The sequence below is a fragment of the Macaca fascicularis genome, chromosome 14 (genome assembly GCF_037993035.2).
Source record: "Macaca fascicularis isolate 582-1 chromosome 14, T2T-MFA8v1.1".
NCBI classification, from domain to species: domain Eukaryota; kingdom Metazoa; phylum Chordata; class Mammalia; order Primates; family Cercopithecidae; genus Macaca; species Macaca fascicularis.
Window position 1 is genome coordinate 46,969,925 of NC_088388.1, and position 27,565 is coordinate 46,997,489.

The following is a 27,565-nucleotide window of genomic DNA, read 5'->3' on the forward strand; positions in this document are numbered from 1 at the left end:
GAGCAGGAGGTGTGTCTGGAAGGGCAGGCCCTGTAGCAGTTGTCTTCCTAGCCAGGCGAAGGACTGAGAAGAGTAGGTCTTATTCTGAGAGCAGTGAGAGACATTGAAGGATGTTGTGGTCTGCTCAGGCTGCTATAACAAAATACCATAGACCAGGGAGCTTGTAAGCAACAGGTTTATTTTTCACAGTTCTGGAGGCTGGGAAGTCCAAGATCAAGGCACCATGACCCTGGTGAGGACCCACTTCCAGGGTCATGTCCTCACATGGCAGAAGGAGTGCAAGATCATTGAGGCCCCTTTTGTAAGAGCACTGATCCCATTTGTGAGGGCTCCGTTCTCATGACTTAATCACCTCAGAGGCCTTCCCTTCAAATACCACCATATTGGGGTTTGGTTACAACATGTGAACTTAGGGGGACACACACATTCAGTCCAAAGCCATGCGTTTGCAGCAGGAGAGCAGCATGTCCAGAAGTGTGTTGTACACAGACTATTTTGACTCTGTGGATCTGAGACAGTTGGGAATGAGGCAGAAATCTCCCACACTCAAGCAATGATAAAGGTCAAGGTGGCAGTGAAGCGGGGAGTGTGAAGAGGTGGTAAAACTTACAGCACCAATTGCAGCACTAAGATAGAGGTGAGTCACGCAGGCGAGGCAAAGCAAGAGGAGGAGAAGAGTCCTGGGGCTGGGTTATGTGACAAAGGGATGACTGGGGGACCATTTGTTAAGATAAGGAGCCCCGGAGACAGTAATAAATTGGAGAAGGGGCTCTTGGCCCCTCTTGGACGATCCTGAAGTCGTTGGGGCAGGACCAAAGACAAGATCCACGCCAACACCACTGACCAACCCCCAAAACCGAGCTGGCTTTGGGTCTCTGTCTGGTGCCACTGGGCAATATGGCCTAGATGGAAGGGTTAAGGGGTTCCACTCTCTGTGTGCTTCCTGTGTTCTTCTTCCTCCCATCCCATCTCTATCTCTGGGCTGGTTTGTGAGCTGAAGGAGTTCACACATACCCGGGGTGGGCCTCTGTCTCCTCGACAGAGTGGGACTGAGGAGCGAGGCCTGAAGCATTACTGGTTCACATCCTGGCCCGACCAGAAGACCCCAGACCGGGCCCCCCCACTCCTGCACCTGGTGCGGGAGGTGGAGGAGGCAACCCAGCAGGAGGGGCCCCACTGTGCCCCCATCATCGTCCACTGCAGGTGGGTCCTCCCAGCCAGCCACTGGAGCGGGGCAGCCCCCCACCTGCTGGGCTGCCCTGCCCCTCACCCCACCGGTCCCCTCGGCCCTCAGTGCAGGGATTGGGAGGACCGGCTGCTTCATTGCCACCAGCATCTGCTGCCAGCAGCTGCGGCAGGAGGGTGTGGTGGACATCCTGAAGACCACGTGCCAGCTCCGTCAGGACAGGTCAGCCCATGGGTGGGGGCTGGGCACACAGGGGAGCTAGAGCCTCGAGGGGGTAGAGGGAGAGACCCACATGTGCATTGGGGGGCGAGGGGCAGATGGAAAACACTGGCATGGACTGATGGGCAAACAAGGAGTAGCGAGAACAGCTGGGTAGAGAGGCAGGATCCAGACGGTGGGGGGCCGGATGAAGAGGGAAGAAAAGCAGAGCTGCTGGACAAAAGGACAGAGGCTGAGAGGCTGAAAGCGGTAGGACATGTCATCTGTGTCCCTGATAGGAAGGGGCAGAGGGTAATGGTTGGCAAGGGTTGGTCTCTCCGAGATGCACAAGGACAAGGCCTGGCAAGTGATGGCTACTCCGTGGCTTTTGAGGCACCCTCCCACAGCCCATCCTTCCATGACCCTGCCCCCACTGTGCATCTCTGCCGGGCAGGGGCGGCATGATCCAGACATGCGAGCAGTACCAGTTTGTGCACCACGTCATGAGCCTCTACGAAAAGCAGCTGTCCCACCAGTCCCCAGAATGACTGCGCTTCTCCTGCAAGGTTGTCTGGGCACTGCCCAGCCTGAGTCTCGGCCCTCACCCAGGGCCCCGCCTTGGGTCCTGGGCCTGCTCCCCGCTTCCTCCCCTTCAGTCAGCTCCCTCTGTCCTCTCTGTCAGCCTGGCCTGGCCCCTACCCTCCAGCATTGCTCTTCCTACTGTACATATTGAGGAGTGGGGGCAGGGTCGGGGAGGGACATGCCAGGCCGGGCCTGGGGCCCCAGGGCCTGATCCACACCACACAGACCCCGGGCCCCAGTTTTTAACGATGGTCCCATCAGTACCTGATCCAGAACGTTTCCGTGCCACACTCTGTGTCCTGCTGCGGTGTGTTCTGTCTGTCCGTCCATCTCTGCTGTCTGTACCGGACACTGTGTCTCCTCGGCCAGGAAGGGGTGATGAGCTCCAGCCCCTAAGCAACCTGGGCGGACTTGCCTGCCTTGGCCTCACCCGCACTTCTCCCAAAAGGCAGATGACTGGCAGTTAGGCATGGGGAGCTCCGGAGGGCTACCAGAGTTCCAGCTGAGGGAGAGGTCTCTAGGTTGGAGTGGGCATCACAGCCAGGGTGGCCTCTGGGTGTCAGATGCCCTCAGGAGGGTGCCCAGCCTGTGAGGCACTGGCGAGGAAGGGGGCAGATGGGGCGTGGAGAACCCAGAGGATCTGGGCCCTGTTGGGGAGGGGAGGGGAGCTCAAGGTTTGGGTGGGGACTCAGCCCCAGATCTATGTGAGACATTTTTCGTGTCACTGTGGGAAAGCCTTCCCAGAAGTCTCACTGCGTGTCGCTCTGCGTGTGTTCCCATGTCCATGCGTGTGTTGAGAGCCCACCAGGAGGGCATGCATGACTCTGGCAACGTGTGTTATCTTGGAGCCACGTGTTTTTATTGCTGACTTTAAATATTTATCCCACGGCAGACAGAGACATTTGGTGTCTTTTTATAATTCGCTCGTGGTCATTGAATAGAGCAATAAACGGAGCATTTTGAGCAAAACTAACCACCTGGGTCTGTGTGATTTGCCTCTCCCCTCTACTGCCTGCCTTCATGTACCTGGGTCTTTGTGCCCCTCCCCAGCATGAGCACACAGAGAGCTTGGCCTTTCTGCTCACTGGAGCCCCTTGTGGAGACTGGGAGTTTGGAACGAGTCCAAATTTGTAAAGCCAAACTGGGAACATTCTGCAGGATTCTCACACAGCCTCAGCCCTGGCCCTGACAGATGCTCTGGGCCAGGTGTGGAGCCTCAAGGACAGGTGTGGAAGGCTTCCAAGGAAGGCACAGTGGCTGGCAGTTCACCAATTCCAACAGACGTGCCAGAGAAGCCAAGGCTAGAGCAAGTAGACATTCAGGTCGCACCCAGGCCCCTTCCTGTTGGCCAAACACTTATCCCTTGTGGGCTCCACAGGTCCCAACAGCAGCTGCAGCCCAGTAATTTCCCTTGTAAGGCCTGGGCTCAGAGTAGCTTCTCCCAAGGGGCCCAGGGAATCTGCATGTGGACTGAGATCCTGAGCCATCCTGGACACTCCTGCTCTATTCTTGTCCCCTGCCCCCCTGGGATGGAGCAAAAGTAGCCATGATGCCACTGCTGGCAGGTGGGGGTCACCCCAGGGCAGAAGGAGGGGTCCAGAGCAAGGGTGCTGACCAACAAGTCCTTACAAGATGCCAGAACCTTGGGTGGGATCCAGGGTCCAGGCATGTGGAGTGTGCTACAGATGATGAGAAAATCTGTCCAGGGTGGGCTGGACACAGTGGCTCACACCTATAATCCCAGCACTTTGGAAGGCTGAGGGAGGCAGATCATGAGGTCAGGAGTTGAGATCAGCCTGACCAACATGGTGAAACCCCATCTCTACTAAAAATACAAATATTAGCCAGGCATATGGTGGTGCATGCCTGTAATCCTAGCTACTCAGGAGGCTGAGGCAGGAGAATTGCTTGAACCTGGGAGGCGGAGGTTGCAGTGAGCCGAGATTGCGCCACTGCATCCAGCCTGGGTGACAGAGAGAGACTCCATCTCAAAAGAAAAAAAAGAAAACAACAGGTGGCTGAAGCAGCGCAGATGGAGGTCCTTGAGAAGAGGTGGCCATACTCTCCAGTCACCCTCAAGAGTAGAGACCTCCCCACAACCCCCAGAGGATGGGCCCTCCTACTCTTCTACCCAGATTAGGGAGATTGGGCTGTTGAAGTGGGAAGAAGGAGAGCTAACATTTCCCTGTCCTTCCCCAGGGTGGCCTTGTAAAGATACTCAGGCTGTGTATGAATCACACATAGGAGTGCAACATGAATGGCACCCCCTGGATTTGTGTAGCAAAGCAGCAGATCCCAGAGGCCCTCCCCAGTTCACCCCGTCCCAGTCCCTGAAAAATACAGACCTGTTGCTTTGCTCCCTGAGCCCTGCTGGACTATGCATGCACATGTACCTGAGTGTGTGCCCATGGACACACACTATCCTGAGCCCCTCCGCTCAGAGAGGTCCCCAGCAGCAGTGAGAGCCAAAACCTATACCACAAGGGAACAGAAAAAGTATCCCTGGACTGCCACCCTCAGCCTCCTTCCTGCCTGGCCTTCAGTGTTTCCCCCAGCCTGGATCCAGCTTTGCTTCCCACCTCCCTTCTCCACTGCCCTCCCTCTTCCCCCCTCCCCCCACAACCAAGCAGTGTGCCATCTAGCTGAGACAGCTGCAGAGCCTGAGTAAGGAATCACCCCCAGGGGGCCAGACATTTAAGGAACAGATGACACTGGTAGCCTCACTGTTGGGGCAAAGGAAGAAGGAGACGGGCCACCGTACAGTCCAGGCACTAGCTGAGCCTCCAAAGCCGTGGACGCAGCATTCGAATTTTGGGAGGGACTGGTCAGTGCTGAAGGTAAGTCTCCCCTCCTCCCTCAGGAAGGGGACAAAGCTGACCACCTTCTGAGCCCAGAGGGGACTATAGGGTAGAGAGCAGGAATGGGGACAGGGGAATAGTCTCAGAACCCAAAGGTAGAAGCAGCCCAGGCAGAGAGATATTAGGGGGTGGAGGGAGGAAACAGAGTTTAACCCCTAACTACCTGGTTTAAAGAAGGCTTTGGAGCCCTCTGGGACACCACCAGACTGGAGTCAAGAGCTAGGAGTCTAGTCTGAGTGACCTTAGACAGGGTCATTTCTTTCAGACATCAGATTCCTCATATACAAAATAGGGCTTTAAAAACTGCAATGCTGGGCCAGGCGTGGTGGCTCACACCTGTAATCCTAGCACTTTGAGAGGCTGAGGTGGGCGGATCACGAGGTCAGGAATTGGAGACCAGCCTGGCCAACATAGTGAAACCCCATCTGTACTAAAAATACAAAAATTAGCCAGGCATAGTGGTGCGTGCCTGTAGTCCCAGCTACTTGGGAGGCTGAGGCAGGAGAATTGCTTGAACCCGGGAGGCGGAGGTTGTGGTTAGCCAAGGTCGCGCCACTGCACTCCAGCCTGGGCAACAGAGCAAGACTTCATCTCAAAAAAAAAAAAACACAAAAAAACTGCAATGCTGGCCAGACACTGTGACTCACACCTGTAATCCTAGCCCTTTGGGAGGCCAAGGCAGGTGGATCAATTGAGGTCATGAGTTCAAGACCAGCCTGGCCAACAAGGTGAAACTCTGTCTCTACTGAAAATACAAAAATTAGCTGGGCATGGTGGCATACACCTGTAATCCCAGCTGCTGGGGAGGCTGAGGCCGGAGAATTGCTTGAATTTGGGAGGAGGAGGTTGCAGTGAGCCGAGATCGCACAAAAAAAACCCGCAATGCTGGTTAAATACAACATGGAGGGACATCCATTCATTGAGATAACATGGTACTCGGAATAGGAATGAGGAAACTCTATCATCTGGCATGGAAAAAATCTCCAAGATATATTAAATGAAAAAAGAAAGGGTCAGAATAGTGTGTATAATGGGCTACCTAAAAAAAAGGAAGATGATAAGAATATATGAGTTTTCCTATTTGCATGATGGAGGTCTAGAAGGAGCCTAGAGACGGGCTACCTATTGCAATGGGGAAGGTTGTAAGATAGACACAGGAGTGGGTGGGAGCCTCTCCATATGGATTTTTATATTGTTTTATTCTTTATGTGATTGAATTACCAGTTCAAAGAAAAATGTAAGAAAAACTAAACCTTTGCCTTTACCATGTCGCAAACACAAGCAGAACTGTAGCAATGTTTTGTCATCTGTTTTAGCATCCGGGTTCCCCAGGGCCCAGGAATAAGAGCCACAGCTTCCTTCTAAGGCCCATTCCAGTATGTCTTAGTCAGGAAGTTCTTTCTTAGGTCTGACTGCATTCCCTCCTGATGAAACATCCAGCACTGCCTCCTTAGTGCCATGTAGCTATCAATAGGTATCCTCAACTCCCTCCAGGCCTTACTTGGTTGGCTGGGTAAGTCTAAGCCCTATAACCCCTCCCTCTGAGACCTTGGGATAGTTTGGAGTTGCTCAGTGAGAGGACAGGACTATTGGGTCTGGTAACTAACCAGGAAAAGGGAGCTAGGAAATGAAGAAAAGAGAGCTTGACTGCTCTCCTGGCCCTCTCCTGTGTGCTTCCATCTCCTCTTATGTCTGAATACACACATAACATCTCTGAATCTCCCTCCTACTCCCTGTCTTGTCCTTCATGGCCTCATCCTCTCCCCAGTCTCACAGGTGAGTGCCCACGCCTGCTGTCACCATGACAACCATTCACAGCCAGCAGATGCTGCAGGAGCACGTGTCCATGGAGTTCTCCAGCTCCACCACCCACGTGCAGACCTTCTCCCAGACAACCAAGATCGTGGGAGGCAAGTGGAATGGGGGCAGGGAATGGATCGGGAAGGGCAGCTATTCTTCCTCTACACCTATCCCTTGGGTGGCCCCAGTTGTGCCACTAATGGGCCCCTCAGGAGCCCACAATACCAACAGCAACCCCCACCCAATGTGTGCTTCTAATCTGGGCTTTGTTAAAGCTTCAGTCAGCTGGATGTACACCACATATCAGATCTCCAGGAAAACAGCTTAGAAAAGATCAATCGTGTGGATGTGTGTGAATGATTGATAAGCTCTTAATTGCTGAAGGAGATCAGAGCCATAGGTGAACGGATTATGTCTCCAAAGGTAGAACTTCAGGCATGGGGGAAATTAGGAGGGTAGCCACCTTATCTACATATCAGTAATGCTGACCCTGCTCCACTTAAGAAATAGGAGACTTGGTGCTACCAGTGGAGAGAGAAGGTGAACACATAAACAAGAAGGTGACCTTAGCTTCCAGGATTTTAGCCCACTGGGGCCAGACTTGGAGGAGGGCAGATCCAAGGGAAAGCTGAGAAATGGTCTCAGAGCTGAACAGAGTGTTTTAGTCATGTCTCTAGTGGAAAGAGATTAAAAGATGGCCAGGGGCTGAGACATTGGATACCCCTTCTCACAGTCATTGCTCCTCCCTCAAAGCCTCAACTGGATAGAGTCTCTCAAAGTCTTCTGTGCACAGAGGTCAAGGCCAGATAAATACTCTATACCAACCAACACCTCCTGGCCAGTGAGGCAGAGCAAGTGGAACAGCTGGGACTCAAGGCATATGGTCTAGACCAGAAGTTCCAAACTCAAGTGATTTATAGCAGTGATTCTCTGCCCTGGCTGCACATCAGAGTCACCTTAGAGCAGGGGGTGGGAGGAGGGCAAAAATACGGCAGTACCTGAGTCTCACCCCAGACCATTCAATCAGGTATTTCTTATAAAGTTATCCATGGATTCTAATGTGCAAACAAAGCTGAAGACCACTGACCAACAGGGCCCAGGCAGGGAACATAAATGTAGGGAAAAGACTGGGGTAAACTAGATGGTATATCCCATCTAAAGGGGCAGCCACTATTCACCTCCCACTGACTGTTGCCATATGGGAATACAAGTCCAGTGTTGAGAATCCAGAAATCCGAATTTTTATGTGAAATCTTTCTATTTCAGATGTAGGGCTACTTTTTTGTTTAAACATTGTGGAGGTCACATAAAAGACATCTGCAGGCCAGGTATCCCCTGCATTCTGCCTGTTTGAGACCTCTGGTTCCTATTTAAAAGCAGGCCATGAGAGCTTCTTAACACACTTTTCCCCCTCTGTCAGATTAGTGGGATACTAAAGGCACCTACTTCAGTGGGATACTGTGGAGATTAAATAAAATCACCTCTGATATGTGCCTAGCACAGCTCCTGACTCAAGGAAAGTGTTCCATGATTCAGAGCAATTGTTATGAATTGATAACTGACCAGCCAAGAAGATTTTCTGTAGTTTTATGCTGCAAAAAGTTTTTTGTCTTCCAAATATAAAATTATATTTCCGGCCGGGCGCGGTGGCTCAAGCCTGTAATCCCAGCACTTTGGGAGGCCGAGGTGGGCGGATCACGACGTCAGGAGATCGAGACCATCCTGGCTAACCCGGTGAAACCCCGTCTCTACTAAAAAATACAAAAAAACTAGCTGGGCGAGGTGGCGGGCGCCTGTAGTCCCAGCTGCTTGGGAGGCTGAGGCAGGAGAATGGCGTGAACCTGGGAGGCGGAGCTTGCAGTTAGCTGAGATCCGGCCACTGCACTCCAGCCTGGGCGACAGAGCGAGACTCCGTCTCAAAAAAAAAAAAAAAATTATATTTCCACATTGAAGATGTGCTTTCAGATAAGGATATTCCCATATATAGCCCCACTGGAGTGGGAATGTGTCCTGTCCCTCACTCAAGAATCACTACTGCCAAGGCAATGAATGCTGAACCCGCAGAATGGCAGGGAGAAAATCTAGAGCAGAGCTCAGCCAAGCTACAGACCTCCCAGGCAGAAGCAGGCCTAGCCCCTCTTAATGCTACTGGGGGACCAGGACTTCCAGGAGAGAAGCCTAAGAGACCAAGAAAATTCCAAAAGAGAAGCCACCTTTAAAAAAAAAAAAAAAAAAAAAAAAAAAAAAAAAATAGGACTCAGGGCTGTGGCCCCATAAAGGTAATGGACCACTGAGGTGTGGGAAAGGAGTTCGCGTCCCCTAGTGGTTGAAACTTGCCATAACACAATGGCCCATCGACGCACCCTGCTTTCTCCCCACGTAGCTGGTCCTGGTCCCACTTCCCTAAATGCCCTTTGTTCCCATGCTCCACTGTCCCCTCAAGAAAGCTCAGTCCTCCCATCGCGAGCTGGGCTTCTACCTGGAGCCCATTCTGACCTCTCGCCTGCCTCCACAGAGGAGGTCGTGACGAGGAAGTCCTCGAGCACAGTGGAGTTCTTCAGCTTGGTGACCCGGAGCTCCAACATCCCTGCGGGCGACAGCGTCCCAGAGTTCGTGGAGAAGCCTCACCCGGTCACCGCGCCCGAGGGTGTGTTGCTGCCCATGGCTCCCCGGGCCCCCAGTGCTTCGCTTTCTAATCGAGTGTCCCCACCCTCCCTTCCACCCCAACGACCTCTAATGCTAAACCCTGGCAGAGCCTGCCTGAGGGTTCCTCCCCTGCCCGGGGCCAGGCCCAGGTGTCTGGGAGGAGGCGGGGAGCCGGCAGAGGGTGGCAGAGGCTCTAGCCTGGTGGCTAAGAGGCGAAAACGCGTCCTGTGCTCATCGCAGGGGACAAAGCCGTGTTCCGAGCCCGGGTGCAGGGGAACCCCAAACCCTACGTCTCCTGGAAGAGGGAGAGCGGCATCCCCATCAAGGAGTCCGCCAAGATATTCTACGACAGCATTAACAAGGAACACGTGCTGAAGGTGCTGGGGCCGAGCCGGAGTCTAGTTACCGAGAAGGCCAGAGGCAGGGACCCCCAGGGCGTGCCGCCAGTCTCCTCACCAATGAGAGCCTTAACGGCGGCCCGAGAACTGCGGCAGGATAAGAGAGGCGGAGTCAGGAACTGGGGTATTCCCGAATGAGCAGAGGACCCAAAGTACCCCCAGGGCAGAGCAGAGCAGGGGCAGAGCCAGAACGTGGTGGGGCGGGGCCCAATGGAAGTGAAGGGGCGTGTCCACAAGGCGAGTGAGCCAAAAGGAATGCGGGACCAAGACGGTGGCCGTAGCCATGGAGGGCGGGACCATTGTGGGTGGAGAGGTGCCGCAGGGACTGGTCCGTAGAGTAGGGTTGAGGGTCAGGGGCTCTGGACTCTCCAGCTGAACCCTCTAGAACAGCCTCCCCAAGGACAGACCATCCTTAGGTCTAACCAGCTTCTGGATCACTTTCTGAGAGCTGGGCCTGCCCAGCTGCAACCCCTGGCTCCAAGCCCTTCGAGGAAAGAGAGGGATGGGTCACTGAGAGATCTAGGCCTATAATTACTTCTGATCCTATAATCACTCAGATCCTGGCCCGATTTCCCGTTGTGAAAGGCAAAGAGCCTCCTTTTTTCCCCACAGACAGAAGTAGTCTCCTCCCAAAGACCCATCATCACTGGACTTTCAGCCCCGCACAACACATAGGAGCTGCCCCAGGTCCCCCTACTGGCCACCTCTTACACAAGCTCATTCATTCAGCAGACACTTTCTGAGAGTCTTGGTTTCTGACAGCCTAGCAGGCTTCTGCAAGCACCATGCAGACGGGTACCAAATCAGCCTTACTCACCACCGCTCCTTCTGGGGCTCAGCCCAGTGCCTGGTACAGAGGAGTAAATTGTATTAAATGAAGACTCAGCAAGATGATGCCAGAAACTGCAGATAGAGTTACAATGCAGGGGAAGTCCTGCCTTCTGGGAGCTCACAGCCAAGGGGGAAAGTCTAATGGAGAAGCAGACAGTTTTATTGCTATGGAATCAGGCTACAAACATGCATACTTGCACTGAGTGCTAGCTGGTACCTCCAAATCATATAGGCTGCTCAATCCTCCACACGTATACCCAACACTCAGCTCCTATTGGCCCCTTTAAAAAAAAAAAAAAAAAAAAAAAGGGCCTCATTCCTTATCTCACAGAAAGTCTCCCTGTGGTTCCTTTTCCCTCCCCCTCTAATGGCCGGATTTGATCCAGCTGGAGCCACTGACCTCAGATGACTCTGACAACTACAAGTGTATTGCAAGCAATGACCATGCAGATGCCATCTATACTGTATCTCTGCTGGTAACAGAAGGTGAGTTGGCCCCTTCCTCTTGGCCTTTCTTCTTAGGGGCCAGACTCCCCCTGTCTGAACCTGTCCCTCTGTGTGTCCTCAGGTCAAGAGAAAATGGACTTCAAAAAGATGCTGAAGAAGCGGTGAGGCTGGCAGGTCCCTCTGCCCAAGATATTGTCTCCTCATCCAGGCTGAAGCCTCTCAAAGGCCTCTCCACAGGGCCCTGAGTTCCAAGAATCTATGGAATAGGGAGGGGTTTCTCAAGGTTGGGAGAGGCATTGTGTACAAGCTTAGTCCCTTCCTCCTTCTCCTAGGGCACCCCCTGCTCCCAAGAAGCAGCAGAAGAAGGTGGCAAATGAGAAAGAGATGCTGGAGATTTTGTCCAAAGTGCCCAAGAAAGACTTTGAGAAGGTCTGCATGGAGTACGGTTTCACCGACTTTCGGGGGCTGCTCAGGAAGCTCAAAGAGATGAAGAAGAAAGTAGAGGTGGAGGTCAGTACCCTGCAGGGAGCAGGGGCCTGCAGGCTAGGGGCAGGGCCTCACCCAAAGTGCTAGTGCCTGTGTATTTCTCAGCAGCAAGGTCTCCCCAGTTCTGCACACACATACTCAGAGGCATACTCTCTACTGTGAAAGCAGCAAGTGAGCACAAGTCACCTTCCTTCTACTTCTGTCTTTACCACTCCCTGATATACTTGCATGGACCTTGGAGTCAGATAGACCTAGATTCAAATCCCAGTTCTAGGCTGGGTGCAGTGGCTCACGCCTGTAATCCCAGCACTCTGGGAGGCCAAGGTGGGTGGATCACCTGAGGTCAGGAGTTCGAGACCAGCCTGCCAACATGATGAAACCCTGTCTCTACTAAAAATACACACACACAAAAATTAGCTGGGTGTGGTGGCGCACACCTGTAATCCCAGCTACTTGGGAGGCTGAAACAGGAGAATCGCTTGAACCTGGGAGGTGGAGGTTGCGGTGAGCCAAGATCACACCACTGCACTCCAGCCTGGGTGACAGAGCAAGACTCTGTCTCAAAACAAACAAACAAACAAATCCCAGTTCTACTGCCTTATTAGCTGTGTGAACTTGGGCATCTCTCTGAGCTTCAATTTCCTCATCTACAAAATGAAAATTATACTTCCTTCTTTCATTTGTTTGTGTGTTGTTGCTGTCATTCACTGGTTCACTCAACCAACTCATTAAGCATCTACATTAGAATTAGAGAATCTATATAATAGGCCCAGGTACATAGTGACTATTCTATGAATGATGGGTTTTATTGTTTGTTTGTTTGTTTGTTTTTGGCTCATCCCCCGTAATATTCCTCTCCTCCTAAATATTTAAATTGATCAGTGGAGCAGTGCAGGTTGTTATCTAATTAGCCTAGTCATTTCTCCCCATACGCTTAAGAGTTTCTCCAGGATTGAGGACACAGTCTGGGCAGGCTTTGGGTACCACTGACACTTGTCATTTTATTATCATAATCTCTCAGGCCATCCGGATTCTGAAGCCCCTGGAAGACAAAGAGACCAAGGTTGACACCACAGTGGTCTTTGACTGCATAATGGAGCTGAAAGACCCCAATGTCAAGATGATATGGATCAAGGTGGGGGATTGCCAGGGTCCACCTTGGCAATATCTCTTCCTCTCTACCTCCTTCTCTCACTATCCATAAGCCTTAGCCTCTCTTCCATCCCATCAAGAGGATGCCTCCTGGTATGGTTGAAAGAGGCTGGAATTGGGCTCTACTGTTAATTGTTTCACCCCTTTGTTGTGTGACGTAAGACAGTCACATTCCTCTGTCTATGCCTCAGTCTACCTATCTTTAAATTGAAAGGCTTGATTCGACAGTCTTAAAGGTCACTGAAGATCTTTGCCTCTAAGGGAAAGCATCTAATGAACTCATGCATATTAAGAGCTCGGGCCTGTGAGGAGGCCTGTGGGGAGGCAGGGATCTTGGATCCCACCAAGCCAGATGATGAGGCTATAGAGATCATAGGAACCTCTGTGTGTCTTGAGGGTTGGACATGCACCCTCCAGCTTAGGCTGGCATTGGGGAATAGAGACCTCTGGAAGCCTCCTCCTAAAGCCCTTCATCAGCTTTCCTACCTGTTCCATGAGGCAGGGTACTGAGCCACTGAGGATCCAGTACTCCCTGGGCAAGTACGATGTGAAGCAGATGGGCACCAAGTACATGCTGGTTATTAGCAACGTGAACATGAACGATGCTGGCATCTACAGCCTGTCCGTGGGCGATAAGCGGATGAGTGCAGAGCTCACAGTGCTGGGTATGAGTGGGGGCATGCAAGGGCACAAGGAGGACATGTCGGGTTGGAAGAGAGGAATGGCCAGGGATGTGGTCCATGGGGATATTGAAGAGGACTATGGGACTATGCAAGAAAGGATTGTGTGGGGATGGGAGTCAATAGAGGGAGGAAGCATCAGATGTAAGGGAGAGGACTATGAGACAATAAGTACCTTGGGGCTGTGCAGCATAGTGATTAAGAACATAGACTCTAGGCCAGGCGTTGTGGCTCACACCTGTAATCCCAGCATTTTGGGAGGCTGAGGTGGGAGAACCACCCGATGCCAAAAGTTCAAGACCAACCTGGGCAATATAGTGAAACCCTGTCTCTACAAAAATGAATAAATAATTGGCCAGGTATGGTGGCACACACCTGTAGTCCTAGCTACCCGGCAGGCTGAGGCTGCAGTGAGCCATGATCCTGCACTGCACTTTAGCCTGGGCGATGAAGCAAGACCCTGTCTCAAAAAAAAAATAAGTTAAAAAAAAGAACACAGACTCTGGAGCTAAACTACTAGAGTTCAAATCCCAGTTTCTGCCACTTATGAGCTATGTGATTTAGGTCAAGTTATTTAACTTCTCTTTGATTCAGTTTCCCCATCTACAAAATGGGGAATAATGGAATCTACCTATATGATCATCGGATAAATTAATATGGCTACAATGGTGCCTGGAACATATCTAAAACCACAAAAGTGCTTTTAAAATTGCTGTTACCGTTACTGGGGAGAAGACCACGTGAACATCATAGGAGGGGACTCCAGGTGAGAAGGGCTCGAAAACAAAACCAAAGGAAGGGTGCTTCCCCCCAGCCATGGGCTACAGGAGGCCAGTGACACGTGAGTCCCCTCTTCACCATTCTACCCCTCACGAGGGACCAGCCCAATGACTGCCCCTCCTGCTGTTTGCTGCAGATGAGCCACTGAAGTTCCTGGGAGAGATGAAGCCTCTGAAAGTGACAGAGCGCCAGACAGCTGTGTTTGAGGTCTGCCTCTCCAAGAAAGAGCCCAACTTTGTGTGGAAGTTCAATGGGAAGGAGCTGAAGAGGGATGACAAGTATGAAATCACAGTGTCCGAAGATGGTCTGACCCATACGCTTAAGATTAAGGATGCCAGACTCAGTGACAGCGGCGAGTTCTCTGCTGAGGCGGGGAACCTGGTGCAAAAGGCCCAGCTCACTATTGACCGTGAGTCGTTGGGCAACAGCCTAAGGGGTGAGCTTTGTGACACAGCAACCTCCATGCAGGTAGTCATCATTTATATATCCATCTATCCATCCATCTCCTCTTTGCAAAGCCCTGTGAGAGGTACTGGAAAGATAGAGGGATCTCCCCTCTGTTAACCCCTAGTCTAGTAGGGGAGGCAGGTATGAAAATGAAATTAGAATATCAGTTATTATTCCAAGAGTCAAGACACACTGGGATCTTACTATCAGCTGTGAGATCATGGACCAAGAAAGTATTAGTCTATATCTCTAATGTCATATATTACAGCACATCTGTGTCACTCTTGACTACTTACATTCTGCTATCACAACTACTTTGGGAATTCCCACATAATGTAGGTACATCAATGAGCATGTCATACATCTGAACCGCACCTGGAATCTATATCACATGGAATCATCATTGCTGTGACGGAGGGAGTCACAAGGGCTGTAGAAGACCAAAGAAAAGTCATCACCTGGCAATGTCAGAAATAATATAATGAATGATGTCCAAGCTTTACCAAGAACTAAAAGGAGTTCCACTTTCAGAGAATGAGGGAGAGTAGAGAACATCCCCAGCAGAGGTAATAGCATGTATAAATGTCCAGACATTAGAGAGACAATGCAGGTATGGCTGGAGCTCCAAGGGGGTGTTAGAGATAGTGAGAACTGTAAAAGTTCTCACTCCATTTTACATATGAGGAAACTGAGACTCAAGAGAGGTAAATGAGTTTTATATAGTCAACTAGCAAGACAGGGCCAGAGCTAGGACTCTTCCTGTCAGGTACTTCTGTGAGTCACATATTGCACACAAACACATTCAACATCACAAGTTCTTGTGTTTTCTGGGGCCAGAAAGAGGGACAGGGCTCATGGCTCTGCAGCTGCAGAAAAAAGATGTTGTGGTTTGGGAGCAGGCCCAAGTGTCTGTCCATCCACAGGCATCCCCATTAAGTTTGAGAGCAACCTCAAAAATGTACGTGTGAAAGAGAGGAGCCGTGCATGCCTGGAGTGTGAACTGACGTCCAAGGATGTGACACTGCGCTGGAAGAAGGATGGGCAGCTGCTGATGCATGGCACTAAGTACAGCATGAACCATGAGGGCAAGCGAGCAGAGCTGGTCATTGAGGATGCACAGCTCAGTGATGGTGGCGAGTACACTGTGGTGGCCATGCAGGATGGAGACCCTACTGAATACTACAGTACTGCCATCGTCACTGTAGAGGGTAACACCCGCCCTATCAATCCTCACTGACCAATCCACTTGACCCTGGCATTCCCTTACAGCGGACATCAATTGCCCCCCTCCCACTAACTCCAACCCTCCTACAGACCATGACCAACTTGTGTCTCCCCACTCTGATCACCCTCACCTCCTAAATTCTGACCATCTCTGACCTCCCATGCCCTGAACATTTATACCTCCTAGACACTATCACCCCCCATCTTCCAGACTCTGTCCCAAATTTCCTGACTTCGTCCTTCACTTTCAGACTCTAACCATCCCCAGCAACCCTGATATCCCAGACACCTTGATCCCAACCATCTCCTACTACCTAACCATAAACCACTTTCCACAGACCCTGGCCACCCTCAACCCCCAATGACTCTATGTATCCCACAGTCTAGCATAACCACAACTAAACATCCCAACTCCAGTGACCGCCTGCATCTTCACCATCTATTTCCCTCTTCAACCCAGCATCCTAAGTCCCTGCTGACCACCCTTCACTAATCAATGCCCCATTAGCCATCTCCCAGTTTTCCTGGTCACCATTTCCCAAGCCACTGACCTTTCCCCATCCCCCTCCCACCTATGGCTCCAGTTCCCCCCACTGACCATCCCCCAATCACCTATGGACCACAATGGCAAGCCACCTGCTCATCATAAATTATTTTGATTGATGCAGCACCCCTGACCAGTCCCATAACATCGCCACCAGCCCTTTTCCCAGAAGTCCCTCCCACCCCAACATCCTGAGCCAGTACCTTGCCCACCTTTCTCCCCAGAGCGTCTGGCCACAGTGAAGAGCGGGATGTCTGACGTGCACGCAGCCACTGGGAGCCCGGCTGAGTTGTGTGTAGTGCTGAACGACGAGAAGGTGGAGGGTGTGTGGCTGAAGGACGGCAAGGAGGTCTGAAGCAGGGGCCAGGGAAGGGGGTGAAGGAGGTAGACCTATCCTATGCTCACACTCACACCCACCCCTGGCCCCCAGATCACGGACTTGCCAGGCATGCAGATTGTGAAGCAGGGTGCAGTGCACAAGCTCATCTTCCCCAGTATGGGCCCTGAGCACGAGGGCAAGTACACATTCCGGGCCAAGGGCGCGGAGAGTGAAGCCTCTGTATTCATCGCAGGTATGGATCCGTCCAAGGCAGGCAAAGCTCAACCATGCCTGGCCCACCCACAAGCTCATGGCTTCTCCCCTGCCCCATGGGCTCCTCCATGCCAATGCTCAAGCCTTCCCTGCCGCCCCGCCCCACAGATCCTCCTACCATCGACCTGTCAGTACTGGAGGCACTGGCCGCACACCCCATCACCGTAAAGGTAGGCCACACGGCCCACATCAACGTCCCCTTCCGGGGAAAACCGCTGCCCAAAGTGACATGGTACAAGGATGGCATGGAGGTGACGGAGGAGGAACGCGTGTCCCTGCAGCGCGGGGAAGACCAGGCGCTGCTCACCATCTCCAACTGTGTGCGTGAAGACAGTGGCCTCGTCCTGCTTAAGCTCAAGAATGACCACGGCTCAGCCACAGCCACTCTGCACCTTAGTGTGCTGGGTACGGGCAGGGCTGGTCTGGGCTGGGCTGAACTGAGGGCATCTGCTGCCCAGACTCAGGGCAGAAGGCAGGCTGAGGAGGATGCCAGAGATAGAGTTGAAGTTTGGGCTGGGAATGGGCCTAGAAGGCTGGCTTTGCAGTCAGAGCCTGCTTTCTAACTTCCCAGCTAGCTCTTGGCCGAGTGAACCTCCCTAAGCCTCAGCTTCTTACCTAGAACAGGGTGATTTTTTTTCTAGTATCCATTTCTAGTGAATTTAAAGTGCACAGCTAAGAACACAGGACATAATATACTTTCAGATATGTTACTTAAGTATTGTTATTGACTTGAAGAGGAAAACTTGATAGGAGGTAAGGTGGAAATGAGGTGAAAGACAGGTGAAATTGGCCAGACACAGTGGCTCACGCCTATAATCCCAGCACTTTGGGGGTCCAAGGCAAGTGGATCACTTAAGGTCAGGAGCTCGAGGCCAGCCTGGCCAACATGGCGAAACCCGGTCTCTACTAAAAATACAAAAATTAGCCAAGCGTAGTGGCACACAGCTGTATTTCCAGCTACTCGGGAGGTTAAGGCACAAGAATCGCTTGAACCTGGGAGGCAGAGGTTGCAGTAAGCCAGGATCAGGCCACAACACTCCAGCCTGGGTGACAGAGCAAGACTCTGTCTCCAAAACAAACAAACAAAAAAAGCAACAACAACAACAAAAAAAGGGGTGGATTTAGGGTTGGAGGTGAGGTTGATTGGAAAGAGTAGTGAGTTTGAAAGTGAAACAGGGTGAGGTGGGAGGTCAGATACAGCTGGAGACAAAATAACGTGGGAAAGATGGAATGGGGATTGGGAATGGGATTTGGGATTTGTCTGAACATGAGGATATAAGGAAAGAGATAAGGAGCTGGCCTGAATGTACTTATATTCAACATGCCACATACACGCCATCACCACCTCCTCCACCTGCATTTCCATCGAGCTGTGGGATGGGAAAGTTTGAGTTTCAATTCAGCAGCAATACTGAGCACCTCCTCTGTGTTCTCACTGCTGGCTACACAGAGATGAAGTATCCCCAGCAGTTCCTCAATCCAAAAGGGGTGAAACTGGTAGACAGACTGTAATTATAACATAAGGTAAACGGTGGTACTAGAAAGCACTGGTGTTCTCAAAGTTCAGAAGGGGAGAACTGGTCTGGAAGGGGACAGGGAGATCAGCTAAGGGCAGGGGACCCTAAGGTCTCTAGTCTACCCATTGCTAGGCAGATGGGAAACTCACGGGGGCAAGGATCAAACTGTTTGGGCAAGTCTTAGAAGGAGGGATGATAGACACAGGGAGGGGCAAAGGGTCCAAAAAGCTCAAAATCCAGCTATACCCTAGTCTGGGCAGACCTTTGATGAGTGGGAGGAGGCTCTTCTGATCCTTTGTTCCAACGCCCCATTCTGAAGCTGTTCTCTGTCCCCAGACCGTCCGAAGCCTCCACAGGGCCGGGTGGAGTTCCTGGAGCTCTCAGGTAGTTGTGTGCACATGAAGTGGAAGGCCCCAAAGGACAATGGTGGACGACCTGTGACACAGTTCATAGTGGAACGGAGGGCAGTTGGCAAGAAGTCCTGGATTAAGATAGGCGAGGTGGATGGCAAAGTCACCAACTTCTCCACCAACAAGGTGGAAGAGGGAAAAGCCTACCAGTTCCGTATCCTGGCAGTCAATTCAGAAGGTGTGAGTGACCCACTGGAGACGGAAGAAGTGTTTGCAGGAAATCCCATAGGTCAGTGAGATAGCCTGGTGCTCAGTGGGGAACCCAGGGGTCAGCGTGGGGGCCTTCAGCCAGGGATGAACACTGATCTGTGGGGAATTCCACAGGAACATCTCTCCAGCTGTCTCATGAGACGGACTGATTCCAGAGTAAAAACAGAACATCATTTTGGGGAGGAATTCTCAACTTTGTCCAGTCATATCACATGCACAACACACTCCCATGGGTATACTCCCATGGGTATACTCCCATTGTGTACCCAGGACGTACACAACTTCAGGGAACTGACTCCACTTCTTTCTCCATCCCAGAAGTCATCCCAGAATCCAAGTGAGCATGATGTTGCTTTAGGGATAACCTTGAAACCACTCTAACTTTTTCCCCACAGAAAACCCTTGACAACATTGGCATTTTAATTATAATTACAGGCTGGGCACAGTGGTGCACACCTGTAATCCCAGCACTTTGGGAGGCCGAGGTGGGCGGATCACCTGAGGTCAGGAGTTCAAGACCAGCCTGGCCAACATGGTGAAACCCTGTCTCTACTAAAAATACAAAAATTAGCTGGGCGTGGTGGCAGGCTCCTGTAATCCTGGCTACTCAGGAGGCTGAGGCAAGAGAATTGCTTGAACCCGGGAGGCGGAGGTTGCAATGAGCCAAGATCGTGCCACTGTACTCCAGCCTGGGCAATAGAGTGAGACTTTGTCTCAAAAATAATAATATTATTATTACTGCAAGTTAATTACTTGCTATACCTCTCCCAACTGATCTCCAAATCTCGTGTCAGGACAGTAGATTGAGAATAATGGGATTGGGGGTCACACTGTGGAAGAGTTTAAGTCACTGATTCTCAATGTTGGCTATACATTAGAATCACTTGGTTTCTTTAATAATGCTAATAATACTTGCCATTCACACCAGGCATAGAATATGGGTAGGCGGGACCCAGACACTAGTTGTTGTTAGTAGGGTTTTTTTGTTTTGTTTTGTTTTCATTTTTGTTTTTACTTCCCACTTGATGCTAATGTGCAAGCAAAGTTAAGAATCATTTGTGCCAGGCATGGTGGCTCATGCGTGTAATCCCAGCACTTTGGAAGGCCGAGACAGGAGGATCACTTGAGCCCAAGAGTTCAAGATCATCCTGGGCAGCACAGTGAGACCTTGTCTCTAAAACAGGAAAAAGAAAACAGAATCACTGGTTTGAGTTTATTTAAGCAGGGGAGGCAGAAGTCAGCATGAGGTGGGCAACTATCTACATGCTCCCCTTCCTAACCTTTGTGCTCTCTCTGTCCCCCATAGAGCCTCCTGGTTTTGCCTCCCAGCCTCAAGTGACTGATGTGACTAAAGAGACTGTGACCATCACGTGGAATGTCCCTACCCAGGATGGGGGAGCCCCAGTGCTTGGCTACATTGTAGAACGAAGGAAGAAAGGCAGTAACCTGTGGGTGCCAGTCAACAGGGACCCCATCCAGGGTGAGGTCCTTGGGACAGAGGCCCAGGAGGGGCCAAAGGTGGTCTTGTTGAGTGGACCCATTAGCTGCTGACATAGTCCCTCCTCCAGCTCTTCTGGAATTTTTAACAACATCCCATGACCTCCTCTTCTATGTCTCTCACTATTGTTCTCACCCCATGGATGCCTCTGGCCTCACGACCCCTCATCTTCCCATTTCAGGCACCAAGTGCACTGTGAATGGTCTCCTGGAGGACACAGAATATGAATTCCGAGTTATAGCTGTAAATAAGGCAGGCCCTGGACAGCCCAGTGTGCCATCCAGCTCAGTAGTGGTCAAGGATCCTGTTAGTGAGTATGGGGCTGCCAGGTCCTGACACATAATGGAATTAGCCCATTCAAAGTAGAGAAAGAATTTCTTCCCTAGGGAAGTATGACAGGCGGTACCACAGTCTCTACACTCTGGAAACTGCCAGTCTCATAGAGGGACAAGATTCACATGCAAGAGAAAGTCAGCAAATAAAGACTGAGAGTCAGGGACAGTGAGGAGGTGGGGTACAAAAACGTTTTTTAAATTTCGTGTATTTCCAGTTAGGTGAGGTAGGAGAGGCAAGCTGAGGGTTGAGTAAGGGTGTGAGGTAGATGGTTGGAGGGTGTTGCATTTAGGAAGCAAGGTGAGGGTACTGCCTAGAAGTGGATGTGGTGGAGATGCTTGGGTTAAAGGCTGGGGTTTTGAATATAGAAGCTTTGAATGTGTGGGGTATGTTGAATTTAAGGGATATTGAGTTTAAGGATGAAAGTGTTGAAACAGTAAGACAACTGAATTTGAATTTGGAGGTTGAGTGTATAAGGTTAGGTACTGAGGGTGTTAACTGAGGGATCTGGAGCTAGAAGTAGTGAAAGATGGGGTTCAGGAGTATTGAGTGGAGATGAGTTTGGGGGGGGCGCTGACTACATGTCTGTTCTACCCCAGAACCCCCAGGCCTGGTCCAGGACCTGCATGTATCTGATTCCTCCAACTCCAGCATTTCCCTGGCCTGGCGGGAGCCTGCAGAGGGAGACCCACCCTCTGGCTACATCCTTGAGATGAGGACTGAAGACACAAAGGAGTGGTCCAAGTGCACAAAGATCCCCATCTCAGGCACCTGCTACACAGTGGGAGGACTCACCGAGAGGCAAAAATACTTCTTCCGAATCCGGGCTGTGAATGAGGCTGGGGTTGGGGAGCCTGTGGAGCTAGACAAGGGGGTCCGTGCCATGCCACCACCAGGTGAGGAGACAGAGAGGGCTGGGGATTCATGCCCAACATGGTACCTCCAAACCTTCTCCTCTGGGGCCTCATCCCACAGGAAAATTGGATGATGCTATGATCATGAAAAAGTCATCCATAGTTATTGTGCCTGGACAAAGGGGTAACTTCAGGGGCACCCCCACTAAAGCAATCATTGTGTGCCAAATAGCATCCACTGTGTGTCAAAGTATAACCACCCAATGGGTTCTTCTTGCCCATTGCACACACAAAACCGGTTCACTGAGACCACAGCATTGCAACAAAGAGTTTAATGGACACAAGGCCAGCCATGCCGTATGGGAGACGGAGTTATTACCCAAATCAACTCCCCAAAAATTCAGAGGCCAGGGAGCCTGCTTCTGAGTGGGACCACAGGACCGGTGGGGTGGGGGGCTCAGCAGGTCCAGGTGGAGCTATCAGTCGTCAGAAATGCAAAAACCTGAAAAGACATCTCAACGACCAATCTTAGGTTCTACAATAGTGATGTATTTGCAGGAGTAGCTGGGGAGTTGCAAATCTTGTGATCTCTGGAATAATGGCTGATAATCTTTTATGTCTACACCTTAGCAGAATTCAGGCTCCTCACATCCTCCTAACCTGGTGGCCTTTCATTAGCTTCGCAAAGGTGATTTAGTTTGGGGGAAGGACTGTTATCATCTAAACTATAAACTTAAAAAATGTCTCTCCCAACGTTAGCTTGGTCTGAAACCAGGAATTATTAAGGGCAGTTTGGAGGTTAAAGGTAAGATGGGGGTTGGTTAGATCAGATCTCTTTCACTGTCATAATTTTCTCACTGTTATAATTGTTGCAATGGCAGTTTCAAAAGGAGGTGTTAAGAATATAGAAACAAGACACAGGACTTGCCTTCCAGGGTCTTGCATACTAGTAGAAGGAGACAGATAAGAAAACAAATAAATGTTTCACAGTGTTACAGGGCAGCTAGATGTCCGTATGGCCTGTAGTGGGGGCATAAAAGAGGAGAGGTTGGGAAGGCTTTGATGAGGAGGCTTAAAGCAGAGTCTTCTTGAAAGAGAGATCCATGCCTCCACCTCTGTCTCCTCCATCTCAGCTGCACCCAAGTTTGACCTCAGTGCCCGGCTGAAGAGTCACATGGTGGTTCGCGCTGGGACAGCCCTCTGCATCCATGCAGCCTTCTCCGTGAGTTATCCCTGACCCTGACCTCCATACACTCTCCAATAACCAAAATGGCTATTGTAGCCATCACAGTCTCTGACTCTGACTCACCAGACCTCTAGTGCGACAGCCTGGCGGGAAACTCCTCGACAATGGAGGAAGGCCTGCCCCCAAATATCTGCGTGACCAATTGTGCCATCTCCTGTCACTACTCAGGGCTCACCACCACCTGACGTGATCTGGCAGAAAGATGGTGTTCCCACCAAGGGCCGAGAAACAATTACCAAGAGCAAAAACCACTCCCAGTTCCTCATCAATAGCACCAAGCGCTCTGACTCAGGGGTGTACCGAATCTTGCTTCAGAATGAGTTTGGAGAAGCACACTATGACATCCATGTGCGCGTAGCAGGTATGGAGAGAAGGCAGAGGCCTCCAGGACCCATCCCTGCACACTCTCCAAAGTCCAGCTCCCCAGTGCCGCTTGAGTTCCTACCACAGGAAAGTTGTGCCTTAGGGTCATGAAGATTTCTTTGACAACCCAGAGCAAAACTTTATCATACAGAGTATGGTCAGCAGAGAGAGTAGAAATGAGTGAGGGGCAGGAGGGACAAATGGAGATGAATCCATTAAAAATTGGGGTGACCGCTTAAAGAGAGCTGGGAGCTTTAAAATAAAGCTCTAAACCCCCAAGGAAGGAATGGATTCACTTTTACTGAACAGTAACTACATGCCAGGCTCTTTACCCACTATTTCTATGAAATAGTCATTGTTAGCTCTATTTTGCAACTGAGGAAAGAAGTTTCAGATAAGTAACTTACCCCAGGTCACAAGGCTAGTAAATGGCAAAGCAGACTTCAGAAATAGTTTTCCGACTCCAAGACACCAGCTGCCCGAGACTTGCCCCATCTTATCTACCATCGGACTTGGCAGATGGCTGGGTTGGGGACACAATACTTCAGGTCCCCCAAGGTCGCTGACAGATCTTCCAACTCTTCCAGATTTCCCTCGGCCCCCCACAAACCTACGGTTGTTTGAGGAAGTCCCCAACACAGTGACTCTGACCTGGAACCACAGCCCAGATGTGCAGGAGGCCAGTGAGGCTCACTATGTCATCATGAAGCGGGATGCAAGCACCGCCACCTGGTACACGGCAGCCGAGCGTGTCTTCAGCAACAAGTACACAGTGACCGGGCTGCTCCCAGGCAGGAAGTATTACTTCAGAGTGGTGGCTCGAAATGAAATCGGTGACAGTGAGCCACTTGACTCCAAGGACACCTGGCTCATCAATAAAGACCAGAGTAAGTCTGGGTGCCCTGATGGTGGGGATGACATAAGGATCGCAAAGGGTACCCAAGAGGCAGGATAAAATCCGAAAACCATTGAGATAGAACGGTTAATATCTGGGACGCTGCGGAGAGAAGGAAATGTTGGCTTTCTTCGGGATACTTAGGGGTGAGACTAAAGTGGAGGTGGGGAGGTACCTTTGGGGGCGGAGACGACGGTGGAGGGGCTGCGGAAGGACTTAGAGCGCAGACTTAGACTGCGTTCTGCTCTGAGGGGAGGGTCTAACCGGGCAGAGAACAGGGGAGGGCTCTAGGGAGCCAGGAGGATGGCTGGGATCCCTGGAGACTAGGCGTTAAGGGTGGGGGCCGCATCAGGAAACTCCAACTGAGGAGCTAAAGGGATAAGACGGGAGACTGTGGACGCTGATATGACGTAGGGGAAGCTTGGAGGCGGAGTTAAAGGCTGGGAATAACAGGGTCCCGGAAGCTGGCGCTGGAATGACATCTTGGCCCCGGGTGTATGGGAAAGCATGGCTTGGGTGGCAGAACCCTGGAGTGGCTGGGGACGGGGCTGGGGAGTCCGGGGGAGATCTGGGGGCTGGTGGGCAGCCCTTAGGAACCGGTGTAACATTGGGCCCCCAGAGTTAGTGGCGCTGGGAATCTGGCCTAGGTCCTCAGGGTTTCGCGTAAGCTGAGCTCGAAGATGTGGGTGGTGGGTGGGGGCTTTGGGGCGCGCTCACGGCCCGCCCCGCCCCGCCCGCGCAGTCGAAGACCTGAGCGCCAAGCTCAAGCCCTACGAGAAGAAGGACTGGCGCCAGGCACCGCGCTTCCTGACGCCCCTCAAGCCACACACGGTGCTCCGCGGCCAGGACTGCACCATGACCTGCGCCTTCCTTGGGAACCCGCGACCCACAGTGACCCTCTACAAGGGTGACGTCAACATAACAGCCAACTCGAAGTTCTGGTACAACTCCACCAGCGGCGTGTGCACCCTCGTCATCCCCACCTGCACGCTCAAGGACAGCGGCGATTACAGCGTGCTGGTGGAGAACGAGCTGGGCAAGGACTGCAGCAATTGCATGCTCACCGTCTATGGTGAGGGCGCCACGGGGTCCGGCCTCGGGGAGGGGGAGAGGCGCAAAAGGCTGGTCTTGTGGGCCATTGGTCAGCTCTTTTTTTGGCTGGCACCGTTTTTTGACCTGACTACCAACAAGTGGTGCAAACATTCTTAGTTGGCCACAGTTCTTACCACTCTCCCATCCTTTCGATGTCATTTGTTATATGCCTGGTCCCTGCAGACATGAGAGTTCTCAATCCCTAGATAAGATGTGGTTTGCAACTCTTGGTGAGCCTAGACCTGCCTTCAAAAAAGATACTCGTGATCAGGATTCAACCAGACTCATCAATCACGATCTCTCTGGCAGGGTTCTGGAAATAACCTTTATGTTTACAAAATTTTGCGGGTGATTCTGATGTGCAATCAAAATTAAAACTGGTCTAGGATAAGGGCAGGTGGGGGGCACAAACAAGGGGAGGAGCGAAGGGAACCCTCCCTTTTGTACATGCATGCCATGTTTCTACTCATGTGTGCACACGTGGGGGAAGCATTTTATTCCTTCCCAGTCTACTGTCTTCATAGCCACACAGCTAGCAGCATGAACTCTAAATGCAAAGCTGGCCTGCCTTGCTGTTGCTTAAATTTCCCCCGGCTTTCCTTTCATGGTAAAATCCCAAACCAACAAGGTTTCCCCCTCCCCCACCTCTCATCTCATCTTCTGCTACTCCTGAACCTTCCATGACACTCCATTGCTGTGGTCTCCATGGTTACAAACCTTTTTTTGTCCAGTTATAGATACCTTTCTTTGGGGAAAGGACCTTGTCATGTTGCTCTGTCTCTTGAGTGCTTAGCTAAGTGTCTGGCACTGAGACAATATCTCCAGAGAGGCTGCTGAGCTGTGTAAAAGAACTAGGCCAGGGAAGGCACTGTGGGCGCTATCCAGCTTTCATTCCACAGCTAAAGAGATCCCTGATAACTCAACTCCGGTTGTAAGCACAGCATGTGGGCCCAGGGCCCTGGCTCTGCCACTGACCAGCCATGTGACCTTAGCAAGCTACCTCATTGAGCCTGTTTTCTCATCTTCTTTATAGGACTGTGAGGTTTAAATGAGATAGTACAGAATTGCCTGACACAATGTCTGGCAAATATTAACTGCTAGATAAATGGCAGCTCTCGCCCCTTCCGCTCTGCCAACCCAAGATTAAGGGTCCCAGGGTCCAGCTCCTGGTTTCCTGCATAGGAAGTCCAGCAGTTTGGAATTTCCCTGGTCCCCAGCATCATTAATATAATGAATACTTGCTTTGCTCTTTCAGACAAAGATGATAAGTCAATTGTAGCATCCATCACCGAGAGTCTGCAGAAGAAATCAAAGCACCTTATGTGAGCTCCAGCCCAGTCCAGGCATCAGGAGGCTGTTACGATGTGGAGCTTCTTGGCCGGTCCTCTGCATGGCCTGGTGTAGGAAGCCCAGTTTGCTCTCTGGTGTTTGTCAATGTAAACATTCAGTGAAGGGATGGGGCAATAAACTAAATTCATCCTTTCCTGTTCCTGAGGGTGGTATACAGCAGGGACCAAGGGGATGGATGTGATTGCATGATGGGGAATCCCAGACCTGGACCCCTGAAAGCCTAGTCCAAACCCACCCACAAGGCAGTGACCAGCCTTCCTGTGACTGGGCCTAGACTTCCCTTCCCCTCCTCCACATCCACATGGCACCTTATCCCTCCCCTCAGAGCTTGGAGGCAAGTCCTGCTGACTTCATCCTTCTCCCCATCCTGCTCTCTCCCATTTCTTCACACTAGGTAGGTCTGTGTTCAGAGTTCTGAAGTTTGAAAGGATCAAGATCTTCCCTCTTTAGTGTCCAGGGTTCAGAGCTAGAAAGGATTGATCATCCAGCTCACTAAGTTTCAAACTTACGTTTTTCAGTGGACTCCTTCCACAACAAAACAAAACAAAAAAACGCAACCTAAGAAGCTACTGGACTTGAAATAAGGATAGGGGGTCTTTGAGCCTGCCTTCTCTCATTATTCCTTCACTAACCCCTTACCAGGAATCTCTGTAAAAACTAATTTGGAAATCACTGATTCATCCAACCACCCATGACACTTGAGTCTCCTAAATCACATTCCCACAAATGTGCAACACCTCTACTGATGGCATATCCACCACCACCGAAGGCTTCCCTTTCCACTTCTGGGTTAGGGCATTGCCTGTTAAGTTGCAAATGCTCCTGGAGCAGAGTGACACATTATTCTGCCAGGGCTTTACATCTAATGAATGAATCAGTCAATCTAATCCCATTGCTCCCAGCTATTCAACTAAGCCCAGAGTCCAAGATGAGGGAGATGCTTGAA

At 51.2% G+C, this 27,565-nt stretch overlaps 2 protein-coding genes across 26 annotated transcripts in view; both read left to right on the top strand.

Moving 5' to 3' along the window:
• The window catches only part of PTPN5 (protein tyrosine phosphatase non-receptor type 5), a 63,008-nt gene extending 60,069 nt beyond the window's left edge, over positions 1–2,939 (top strand). For 12 of the 25 annotated variants that reach the window (XM_074014057.1, XM_074014062.1, XM_065528398.2 and 9 more), the window contains 3 exons: positions 1,001–1,203; positions 1,295–1,408; positions 1,839–2,939. In XM_074014057.1, coding sequence (XP_073870158.1) covers positions 1,001–1,203; positions 1,295–1,408; positions 1,839–1,932 — 411 coding nt within the window. In that variant the 3' untranslated portion in view covers positions 1,933–2,939. Of the gene's footprint in view, positions 1–1,000; positions 1,409–1,838 lie in introns of all 25 variants that reach the window. The other 13 variants (XM_074014065.1, XM_074014051.1, XM_074014054.1 and 10 more) reach the window with 2 other exon arrangements.
• A 3,686-nt stretch (positions 2,940–6,625) lies between these two features.
• IGSF22 (immunoglobulin superfamily member 22) lies at positions 6,626–27,220 on the top strand. The gene is made up of 22 exons (XM_015434984.4): positions 6,626–6,734; positions 9,140–9,271; positions 9,511–9,647; positions 10,886–10,985; positions 11,068–11,107; positions 11,279–11,456; positions 12,454–12,567; positions 13,087–13,249; positions 14,181–14,453; positions 15,415–15,699; positions 16,484–16,608; positions 16,690–16,831; positions 16,960–17,256; positions 18,705–19,007; positions 20,295–20,468; positions 20,668–20,796; positions 21,419–21,715; positions 22,807–22,895; positions 23,088–23,280; positions 23,870–24,169; positions 24,920–25,249; positions 26,525–27,220. The coding sequence occupies exons 1-22, from the start codon at positions 6,626–6,628 to the stop codon at positions 26,593–26,595; spliced, it is 3,981 nt and encodes a 1,326-aa protein (XP_015290470.3). The 3' UTR covers positions 26,596–27,220.
• The last annotated feature ends 345 nt before the right edge of the window (positions 27,221–27,565 follow it).